We start from the raw sequence: 12,382 nt of genomic DNA, 5'->3' as shown, positions 1-12,382 counted from the left end.
TGGTACAGATTCTGAGCTATTGCAGTTCATTTAAATGGCCTTTGACAATATTGAGTTATAGGGTCATTAACTGTGCCAAGGTGCTTTCCATCAGACTTACTGCAGCTAACGAGGTCCACTTTGTTGGGTTCACCTCGGATATCGAGTTAGTAAAGGATATCTTTTACACAAGTTTTCCCAGGACAAGTACAATGCAGTATGGGAGGTTGACATTGTGTTAACACTATTTCACCAGTGGGTTCCAGCGAATGACCGGACCTCATTAGGTAGTTATCCTCCTGGCGCTGGTTAGCGTAACAGGTCACTCGCTACATTATTGTGACAGGAGAGGATGATTACATCTGCAAATATAGGCATAGTATTTTATGCTATAATTTATTTAAGCAGAGCAGTAGGGGTGTCAGGTCTCAAAATAGTTCAAGACATACCCAGAGACCTTTCATTTTGTGGGGACACACATATACAACAATACGTCAAGGTCACCAAGAGCCTTTGAGACCCTGAGCTAACTATGATTGTTAGTTACAAAAAACGTTATAAGAACGTATCTGCTCAGATCTTGCCAGGTGTTAAAACGGAGTTGAGTTATGCAGGAGTAGATACTGATCCGCATCTCACTCCACCAGGGCTGCTATAACAGCGGCAGCAAGGGTTAATTACGTTCCGCTGGACCACATCCTAACGGCTGTAGCGTGGTCAAACAAACAAATTTTCAAACATGTTATAATAACCCGTTGCCAGACCAGGGGTATTTCTCAACTTTATTTTATGTTCTGTTATAGGTTCCATCCGGATGAGAGATGTGACTATTGTTATTACTTATTTAACAGCATCAGCGTGTTTAAATCTTATGTCATGACTGTATGCATTATGAATGTTTTCCCTCATTTGTCAATGGGGTAGTTGTGGTTGTGTAGACTTGTTTCTCACGGCATGAAATCACAGAGCTTTGAAATCTTCACATAGTCACTCACGTGACTCTGAAGTAAAATAGTAAGATTAATCGAGAACTTACCAGTTTGAAGTTTGATCTTTATTTTATGAGGTGTTACGATGAGGGACTACGTGCCCTCCGCTCCCAGCCCTTATTAAGGTCATCTGGTAGTTCTAGTCTTCTTTCATCTTACTATTATACTTCACTCACTATTATCTGTGATTTCACACCGCTGCTTTGAAGATTGACGCACGTGCGGCTGTATGAGGTTCTTCACGTAGTCCCTCATCGTAACTCCTCATAAAATAAAGATCAAACTTCAAACTGGTAAGTTCTCGTTTAATCTTACTATTTTCCTTTCATAAATCCATGCTGACTTGGACTAATCCTTTTACTGCTATCCAAATGCCCCATTATTACCTCTTTAATAATTGACTCCCACCACCGAAGTCAGGCTAACTGGTCTGTAATTCCCTGTTTTCTCTCTCGCTCCTTTCTTGAAAAGTGGGATAACATTAGCTATCCCCCAGTCCAGAGGAACTGATCCTGAATCTATTGAACATTGGAAAATGATCATCAATGCGTCCACTATTTCTAGAGCCACCTCCCTGAGGACCCTGGGATGCAGACCATCAGGCCCAGGGGATTTATCATCCTTCAGTCCCATTAGCCTACCCAATACTATTTCTCGCCTAATGAAAATTTATTTCAGTTCCTCTACCCCCTTAGATCCTCTGTCCTCCAGTACATCTGGGAGATTGTTTGTGTCTTCCTTAGTGAAGACAGATCCGAAGTACCTGTTCAACTCTTCTGCCATTTCCTTGTTGCCCATAATAATTTCACCCCTGTCTGCCTTCAAGCAACCCACATTTGACTTTGTTATTCTTTTTCCCTTAACATATCTAAAGAAGCTTATACTGTCCTTCTTTATATTCCTGGCCAGCTTCCCCTCGTACTTCATCTTTTCAGCCCATATTGCCCGTTTTGTTTCCTTCCTCCTTTCCGTATGTCCTCTGGCTTCCGGCTACTCTTTGCTGTATTATACATCTTTTCTTTTAGTTTTATTCTATCCCTAACTTCTCTTGTCAACCACAGTTGCCTCCTACTCCCCTTAGAATCTTTCTTCTTTTTTGGAATGAAATGATCCTGCGTCTTCCGGATTATGCCCAGAAATTCCTGCCATTGCTGTTCCAAAGTATCAAAGGTATCAAAGGTATTTTATTGGTCACATTCACATACACCTAGGTGTAGTGAAGTGAAATGCTTCTTGCCATTTTGCAGCACATAAAGAAGGAATACAGACATAACATTAATAAGAGTTTTAAACATAAAGAACATCCCCCCACAATGGTTCCCAGTATGAGGGAAGGCACAAAGTCCAGTCCCCAACCCCAGTTCACCCATAGTCGGGCCTATTGAGGTCTCCACAGTTGCCTCTACGGAGGCTCGATGTTCCAGGCCGTTCTCGCCGGGTGATGTTGCTCCGGCGTCGGGAGAGTCCTCTCATCGGCTTGGGAACCCTGGAACGGCCACTTCCGTACTGGAGGCCGCGGCTTCCGAAGCCAACAAGGCCGCGCCGGTTGGAGCTCCACAACTGGCGATCTCATCTAGAGATCCCAGGCTCCCGGTGTAAAGTCAGCGCTGCCGCCCGCAGCTGGTCGCTCCACAGTCCCGCAGCTCCGCGATGTTTTCCCCAGCGGTCTTCAGCTCACCGGAGCTCCAGCGCGGCGACCCAGGCAAGGCATCACCTGCTCCGCGATAGCGCTCCAGCGCTGTGCTGCCGCCGAAGCCGAGGTTCTGGGCGGTCCCCGACAGGAAACGCCGCTCTAGGCCGCGAGGACAGGTCGAAGCTGCAGCCCGGAGAAAAGCTGCCTCTCCGACCAGGTAGGGACCCTGAAAAGTAGTTTCCCCCTTCCCCTTCCCCCCCCCCCCCCCCCCCCCACCCCCCACATAAAAAAGTCTAGACCTCCAAACAAAACACTTTAACTAACTTAAAATAAAAATAAAAAGATGAAGAGACAGACAGCTGCTGGCTGGGCAGCCATGCACAGGACAGCGCCCCTTTGTCCAGGCCCGCTGGTAGGCCGCGAGGACAGGTCGAAGCTGCAGCTCGGAGAAAAGCTGCCTCTCCGACCAGGTAGGGATAAAAATAAAAAGATGAAGAGACAGACAGCTGCTGGCTGGGGAGCCATGCACAGGACAGCGCCCCTTTGTCCAGGCCCGCTGGTAGGCCGCGAGGACGGGTCGAAGCTGCAGCCCGGAGAAAAGCTGCCTCTCCGACCTGGTCCACCGTCATTTCTGCTTGGATCCCTTTCCAGTCTACCTTGGCCAGCTCCTCCCTCATATCTTCATAGTCCCCTTTGTTCAACTGCATCACTGACACTTCCTATTTAACCTTCTCCTTCTCAAATTGCAGATTAAAACTAATCATATTATGATCACGACCTCTGTGGTTCCTTTACCTCTAGTTCTCTTATCAAATCTGGTTCATTGGACAACACTAAATCCAGAATTGCCTTTTCTCTGGTCGGCTCCATTGCAAGCTGCTCTAAGAATCCATCTCAAATCCTTCAAGCTGCTCTAAGAATACATGCCATACCTTCTTCTTCTTATCGAGTCCGCACACAAGATTAGAAGTTGTTCAGCCAGAGCTGAACACACTTCTCGGCATCTGCATACAATGGTGTCTGTCTTGTGCTTCTTGTGCGTGGTGGTGGAAAGATTGGTGTAAACTGGGCCACATCGTGAACGCTCTTTCCTTGACCCAATGCCATAGCTACAAACTTTGTAAATGAAAAGAGAAAAAAAACAGATTGCAATGAGAATTTTCAATCTATAACAAATTGTGGAACAGAAGGTTGTTTTCTATTGATGAGAGGAATCAAGCCTACTTTCTGCTCTTGGTGCATTTGAGCAAAGCTCGTATGTTTGTTCTGCATAATCCATGAGCCAGTAGTGGAATTGTGTGTTACTCTACAGTTGATCAGCCCTGTAAACTTAAGAGAAGGGTAAGAGTGAAGAGCGTTAAAAAAAATGGGAAGTAAAGAATAAATTCAGAAACATTTTCATAGATGTATAAATTTCATAAATTTCGTTTTGGAATGTTTTGTATGAATACAAGTTGCCATGATTTGTAGTGATAGAAAATATAGAATGGGAAAACATAGTGCTCTGCTGTTCAAACAGTTTTTCTGAAAAACATGTTATATATGTGTATTTTTTAGGAAGTAATTCACATTTTATTTTCCTCACTTCCACTGAAGGCCCACAGTTTGAGTTTTGCATTTGCCTAATGTATAAAGAGCAACATCGAATAGTAAAGTTGTTGATCACCATGTGGATCTGGATGCTGCTTTGAGTTGTCTTGAGTTAGGAAAATTCAATGCCAATAAATAATGCATACTTTAATTAAGCTCTGCATTAGTAAGACGTTTAGTGTTGTGTATACAAAGGTCTCTATAACTTTATCTTTAGTTATTTCAGAACCATTCATGAAATTTGCATTTCATTTTAATTCTCCTTCCCAGCGAAGTATTCTTGTACGCATTAAATTTCATCTCACATTGTTCTGTTCATTTATAACTATAATCCAATTTATTTTGTTATTTCGGAGCTGTTGAGGCTTCCCTGCTAGTTGGTATGATCTGCAATTTGAGTTGCTGTACTATGATCATTGATGTAAACTAGAAACTGTTGTGATCCCAGCACCAAGCCCTGAGGCACCCCATCCCACTCTGACATAACTCCTCTTATGTGTATGTGCTGTTCCTATCCTTACACCAGTTTTTCATCCATTCCTCGGTTTCATCCCGAATCCCCACAGTTTTGAGTTTAATTAATAGCCTTTTGCATGAAGCTCCAACAAAGGCCTTTTGCAACTTATCACTTTTTGTGCAGGCAGTTCAATTTGAGCAGAATATTTATTTTACAAATGATCACAGGCCCGTTGAAAGTGATCCGTGATTAGTGTACAGCAGAATTCTATAATCGTCAGCAGATCAGGGCAGAAAAAACGTGCATAGAGCATGTAATAGGATTGTTTTACTGATATTGAATAAGCAATTAATTTTAATGTTACATCTGCAGTCTTCAGGATGGCAAACTAATAGATTTTAACAAACATGATACAAATAAAAATATGGTGTTGTCAGCCTCATCAACCTTTGGTTGGGCTCTTAAACAAAAACATTAGCATGTAAAGATAGTTGACTGGAAAATAAGTCAGGGCTAGAAACTCTGGCAGTGTTGCTTTGAGCGAGCTGCCAGGAGGTGCAGGAGAGGAATGTTTGAAAGACCTGATTTATTTCCCCCTGCACTGTGAGCTGATGTCTGATCTCCACTCAACACCTTCTCATGAGAGGGCAGTTGGGACTTGAAGATTGAGCCTGTGTTTGCCACTGTGGCAGTTTTGCAGGTTGGAACAGCAGTGTGTTACAACACATTTGATTAAATGTAACCAGTATCAAATAATGATAAAGAGGGTAGTTATTGTATTTATCTGTATGCATCACATATTACCTAAAGCCAAAACATCTTTTGGTTTTAGAAATAACCTCTTCCAAAACAAAAAATTTAGATATCTGGAGCTAGTTGGCTTCCATGCGGGGAATATTGGCAATACATTGTCGTTAACCCATGATTAATTTATTTCTGAGCAGTGAGGCCTTTTCCCAAATTGAGTAACTCTTAAGTTTGTCCTAAAGGATGCTGTTTTCTTACACCAACTCTGCTTGGAAATAATAGATTCTGGAGGATGACTTGAAAGAAGCCAGGAATCAAGTGGAAAAGATGCACAACAAATGTAATGACCTGTCATCTCGCCTTGGGAATCAACAGACCGAACTAGCACAAAAGGACTCTGAAGTCACTAAATTTAGGCAAGTGGCATTTTGGTAAATATAATAAGAATTATCAGTTGAATGTATTTTACTCCAATCGTTTAATTCTGGGTTGAGATTTCGGTTGTACATTGGTAGTAAGCCATCCAATGTTGAAAAAATAGGTTTAATTGTGGATTGAGAGTATAGGCTCTCCAACTATAGGAATTATTGGTAACTGCTCAAATATTTCAGCAACTAAATATCTAGGATTTAAAAAAACACTCAAAATTTTAAGATTAAGTTACATTTTAATTACTGTTGAATTTGACAGAGCAGCAGGAACACACAAAAGCCTAGGTTAAAGGTTCAACATGCCCAGACTTTAGTTTTATGTGACAGCATGTAAATCTTTCCTGCATTAAAGCCATAGGATTAGTGGTGCATATTTGAAAAGCTGCTGAGAAATGGAAAACTCAAAAGAAAAATCTGTAATAACTTGGCTCTTTCATTCATTACTGTATAGGCAGATTGGGTAGGTGCATTAATTCGTATGAAAAGCCGAGCACTTCCTGAGAACTAGCATTATGCAAATGTTAAACCTGCATTTAAATGCAGTGAGATATTTGATCACATTTATCTGTACTCTTCTATAGCAGTCATTTTATCCTACTAACACACTATAACCAAAGTATTTTTATTGCATATTTTTTTTAAGAAGGTAATGACTGTGTCATAGAATGCAACTAGAATAGTGGATCGACAAATGAGGATATGTATTTTTTGTAGTTGGAACCTACAGACAACATAATTCTCATTAGACATGGTGCAGAGTTTTATATGGAACCTACTATTGCCATCCTTTAATGTTGGAACTATTCCAGACATTGAAATACAAACGGAGTTCACTGGTTGATACTATAAGCACTTGAATACCAATCTCCCCAACATCATGGCACATCCCCACAACATGATTAATATTGTTTATTTAGGGATATAGGGATGTCTACTACTAGCTTGAATGATCTGTGTCAAATTATTGAGGTGTGTTAGCTTGCAGAGTAGGTCCAATGGTACTTTCAGTTAAGCATCAAGTTCAAACCTCCAAGCTTCATCACATTTCTAACTGTATGTTGTAATTGGACTGACAGCTTTTAGTCTTATTAACATAGTTGTACAGGATAATGGCTTTGCTCTGAGTTACCGAACTTATGCCTTAAATTGTATTAAACCAGTTTATGCTTATAATCGGTGTTTTTACATAATATTACACACTGTGAATCAAGTCACTAGGTATTTCTGTTATTCATCGTAAACAAGGGATGAGTAATATAGAACTGGAGTAATTTTGTATTGGGGCTGTTTTCTGCTTTGGATATTAAATAGTACCGAGATGGACTGGTCATGGAAAATTTCTCAAAACTATCCTGAGTGAACATAGACTGCTGGAAAAAAGGCTCAATAATGCAGAAAAATTTCCATCCATTTCAATGTCGCCTACATGGTTCTGTATCTTAATGTGCACGACACAGTTGAAATAAATTGGACCAAGTGAGAGATATTCTCTCCAGGGATATATTGCATTTAAAAATTATTTTTAATATTAAAAATCATATTTGAAATTATGCGCAATAAATAAATGTTAATGATAATGTTACACATTAAGTTTTTGCCACATAAAATAGTAAGTTCTTTGTGGAAAGATAGTCAGCCAGTAAGTTGGCAGACTACCTATACGACATCTGGTTTCACTTGACCATGACAATGTTTTACTGGACTTGATCCAGGGAATCCTATGTTAGTGGGATAGAATTCTGGAAGTATGCTTTCTTCAAGTAAAAACTGTGTCATAGTTGAAGACTGTTAATTTCAGTGGCCTGGTTAAAGCACAGTTGTCTCGTTTATCAAGCTTCTCCATGTAAACAAAAGCAAAAGGCAGGGATTTAATTTACCCATTTCCCCCTGCTAGGAATGCCCTCATTAATCACATATTCACCTAATGTCATCTGCACCCATTTCCGAGAAAATGTTTGGTATAAAATTTGGTCTTAGTTTTGTCTTGGCCTTCTTTAAATCTTAATCAATATTGCTAAAATGGGTTATTATCATATTGCTGTTTGAGAGAGAATGCTGTGTTCAAATTGGCTGCCAAATCTCTTAAAGTACGACAGTCACTGCACTTGGGGGAAAAAAACCCCACATTATCTGTGAATCATTCTGACTTCCTTCGGTCATGTAAGGTATGAAAGTTCATCTTCCATTTCATCTTAGATGACTTTGTATAGGTTAATCAAACCAAATATTGGACAGTTTTATAACAGATATATTTTATTAAGAATATTTAAAGTATGAATGTGTGAATGTACACATGTTTGAAAATTTAAAGGATCGTTCAGTGTGGATGTAAAAAGGATGCATGTGACTGCAGCATAATGTAAAACTTTAATTGTACTGCCATCTACAGAAAGTAAATCAGCTCCAAGCTGATGAATGATATATATTAAGTTAACTGTAAGCGGTAGACTTTTCTGTGCCTCGTGCTATGCAGGATATAATTATGTATGTGAAATATTTTAAATGAAGAGATAATTATTGTTAATCGGACTTGGTTTAAAATTTTGTTTGCATAATATGCCAGCTTAATTTGATTATTATGTCAGTAAAATCTTTAGTTAGCAATACTTTATGTTTTAAGACTATGGTTTTTCCCGAAGCAATAAACTGCAATGATCTTTAGTCATCAGACATTAAACATTTTGAAGTATTTGCACTCAGTGTTGATGTTAGCAATGCGGGCCCATCTGGCTAACACTTGCTTTAATATATTTTAAATATTTTCATGTTTCAGTGTTTCTTATGAAGCAACTTTATGTTTTCTTCCCTTTTCATCAATTACGGATATCAATATTTAAATACCAGCATTTAGAATTGAATTGAATTGAATTGAATACCTTTATTGAAATAACGAAATTTCGTGCCTGCAGTCATACATACAATCATACAATAATAAACAACACTAAACACAAATTAACATCCACCACAGTGTATCCTCCAAGCACCTCCTCACTGTGGTGGAGGCAAAAACTTAGGGCTGCAGTCTCTTCCCTCCTCTTCTCCCTCTGCGCTGAGGCGATTCCCCACCGGGTGATGGCACAAACAGTCCCGCGGCTCACCGAACCCCGCAAACGGGCCGGCTCAAACACCGCGGCCCGGGGTGGTCGAAGCTGCCGCCCTCCAGTCCAGCGGACGCAGCCGCTGGCCCGCGGCTGAACCCAGGACTCAGGTCACCGCCGCCAGAACGCCGTCCCAGCCACCGGAGCACCGTTCCAGCCCCTAGCCGGATCGCCCTCACGTGAGTGCCGTTCCTCCCTCGAGCTGGGCCGCTCCGACGGGAGCGCCATTCCACCCTCGGGCTGGGCCGCTCCGACGGGAGCGCCATTCCACCTTGGGCTGGGCCGCTCCGACGGGAGCGCCACAGCCCCTCACGGGAGAGTCTCAGCCCCTCGCCAGGCCGCCCTCACGGGAGCGTCACAGCCCCTCACGGGAGCGCCGTTCCAGCCCCGAGCTGGGCCGTCCTCACGGGAGCGAGCCCAGGGTGAGTCCTGACTGGCTGCCTCCGGAGTCTCGAGGTCGCCAGCTCCGCCATTGGGCCTCAGCACAGACGGAGGCAGAGAAGGGGGATACGACTAAAAAGTCGCATTCCCCCGAAGGGAGAGGCAGCAAGCCCCGTTTCAACCCCCCCCCCCACATAAACACAACCTAAAAACCAAAAACTTAACTAGACAAAACGAAAAAAAACAACACAAAAAAGTAAAGACAAATGGACTGCAGGCGAGCCGCAGCCGTTCACCAGCGCCGCCACTTCCGGTCAGTGGCGTAATGTATATTTATTTGATACTGCTATCATGTACATTCACTTTGGAGGAGCTGGAAACTGAGTTTTCATTTAAAAACTTGTAAAAAAAGATGCATGTCTTTTACAGAAATTGCAATTAACTTTGTGATGCATTGCAGTACAAAAACAATAATATTGTAAAATATACATTTTTTATCTTTTATCTTTATATTCCATTAAGCCATGTTCTCATACTTTTGAATATTCACATTCAATGAGCAATTGAAAGTTATGGAAATTCAAAGTTATGAAATTTATATTTTTTAACTTGTGTTGCATTTCTCATAATTTAGAAGACATGGGTTTTTGATGGTTAGTCGTTTCCTTCTATAATTTAAAGTGAATGTAATGGCCATTCATGGAATCCATAATGGAAATTTTATGCTGACACCCTATGTTGATCAAAACTCGTCTAGAAGAAAATTTGGCTGTTGCTTGAAGGAGCTTTTCTAAATCAGCATTTATTAGATGAGCGGAAACTATTCAAAATATTCTGGAGTAATTCCTTGGAAATGAGGGATCACATGACATCTACTTCACACTGTGTTTTTGATTTTCTGTTTTTGGATTGAATTCTGTTTTTAATTTGTGTCTGTGATGTCTTTATTACTTGTTATATTCCGATTATATGTTTTTATTCCGATTACTATGTAAGGTGTCCTTGAGATGTCTGAAAGGCGCCCATTAAATAAAATTAATTATTATTATTATTATCTAACCTTATTCTGCATGACCTGTTTAGGTTGGCATTTGGATGTCCCCATTCTTTAATTGGAGCAGTGTTCAAAAGGGAACTGCAGATGCTGGAATATCGAAGGTACACAAAATTGCTGGGGAAACTCAGCGGGTGCAGCAGCATCTATGGAGCATCCCTTCCCTCCCGCACCACACCCTCCCCGGGCACTTTCCGTTGCAACCGCAAGAAATGCAACACCTGTCCCTTCACCTCCCCCCTCGACTCCATTCAAGGTCCCAAGCAGTCGTTCCAGGTGCGACAAAGGTTCACCTGTATCTCCTCCAACCTCATCTACTGCATCCGCTGCTCTAGATGTCAGCTGATTTACATCGGTGAGACCAAGCGTAGGTTGGGCGATCGTTTCGCCGAACACCTCCGCTCAGTCCGCAATAACCTACCTGACCTCCCGGTGGCTCAGCACTTCAACTCCCCCTCCCATTCCCAATCCGACCTCTCTGTCCTGGGTCTCCTCCATTGCCAGAGTGAGCAACAGCGGAAATTGGAGGAACAGCACCTCATATTCCGTCTGGGGACCTTGCGTCCTTATGGCATTAACATTGAATTCTCCCAATTTGGCTAGCCCTTGCTGTCTCCTCCCCTTCCTTAACCCTCTAGCTGTCTCCTCCCATCCGCCCGCCCTCGGGCTCCTCCTCCTCCTCCCCTTTTCCTTCTTTTTTCCCCCCCCACCCCCCATCAGTCTGAAGAAGGGTTTCGGCCCGAAACGTCGCCTATTTCCTTCGCTCCATAGATGCTGCTGCACCCGCTGAGTTTCCCCAGCAATTTTGTGTACCTTTAATTGGAGCAAATTGTCAGCTGGAAAACATTCTATTCTCTCATCATCTTTATCCACAATCAAGTCTCAATAGGTCTGAGGAACATGTACTCTGTAAATGTAGTGGGCAATAGCAATCTGGGAGATCAATACGCATAAATCTGTCTTGATATTCTTTTCTGCGTCTTGCAACTGTAAATGTCTACACTATGCCACGGCTTCTTAATCACACAGGGCTGAAGTTCACGAGTTATTATTCTTTATTCCTGCAGATCCAAAACAGTACTGTGAAAACAAGGAGCACCCTGAAGTGTGAAGTTTCTCTATGTAAACCTAGTTGCCAGATCCAACCATCGATTTAGTTGATTATTGCTGTACTATCCCCAATACCTACTGTGCTGCTGTCAGTGCAGCAACCAGTATTGTATGCAGTGCTCCAGGCAAGACTAACAAGTACACTGTACAAATTGGAGTGCTTGCTGTCTGACTAAAAATCTCAGGTTCCTTTTTTAACGTGTCATATAATATCCTGGTCGATCAACAGTTAATCTTCGGTAGTCCTAGTTCCTTTCATGCTTACTGGAAGAGCATGATTTAATAAAGATTGTTGCTGTTAGTTATTCTTTTCTGATGTTGAAACTCTGTTTTGACCACAGTATATGCTATCGTGTAGTTGTCTACTCAGGACCTATTCAGGATTTACTGCGATGATTAACGTGTTATTATTAAATCCTGTTAAATTTCAAGTCTTAAATCTTTTACTGCTCCTACATAGGCCCAATCATGCCTTACTACCTGAATTTGACTAATAATGCAAGCTGAAGAATGGTATTGGTCATATCTGGAAACTAGTGTTAAGGAATATTTTTATAAATAAGTTGTGAATATTTAATGTTATAACATCATTGTATGAGTAAGTGTTAAAATTTGGTTAGTCTGCAATTAAGTATACACCCTTGTGAAGCTCCTGCTGTCATCCAAACAAATTATAGTTGGAACATTTGAGGACTGCAAGACTGGTTCACACACCATAAAGAGCTTCTGCATATGTTCCACTGTATCACCTTAAGTGATTTCTATACTATTAATGCCCCATACCTGGAAAAAACGTTGGTCTTTGCAACCTGAACTGTGCCTTCCCCTGCTACTATTTCCATTGAGAGTTTCTAGCTCTTTGGCCTATGGGACATTTTAATAGATTCTGTTGCACAGCTGATTTTGTTTTAAT

General features: G+C 41.5%; 1 protein-coding gene across 6 annotated transcripts in view; it reads left to right on the top strand.

Moving 5' to 3' along the window:
* The window catches only part of cntln (centlein), a 392,762-nt gene that overhangs the window by 75,996 nt on the left and 304,384 nt on the right, over positions 1-12,382 (top strand). For all 6 annotated transcript variants that reach the window (XM_033018258.1, XM_033018259.1, XM_033018260.1 and 3 more), the window contains exon 7: positions 5,678-5,811. In XM_033018258.1, coding sequence (XP_032874149.1) covers positions 5,678-5,811 — 134 coding nt within the window. The remainder of the gene's footprint in view (positions 1-5,677; positions 5,812-12,382) is intronic.

The sequence above is a fragment of the Amblyraja radiata genome, chromosome 3 (genome assembly GCF_010909765.2).
Source record: "Amblyraja radiata isolate CabotCenter1 chromosome 3, sAmbRad1.1.pri, whole genome shotgun sequence".
Classification (NCBI taxonomy): domain Eukaryota; kingdom Metazoa; phylum Chordata; class Chondrichthyes; order Rajiformes; family Rajidae; genus Amblyraja; species Amblyraja radiata.
Note: the sequence above shows the minus strand (reverse complement) of the source record. Positions and strands in the feature narration are given on the sequence as shown.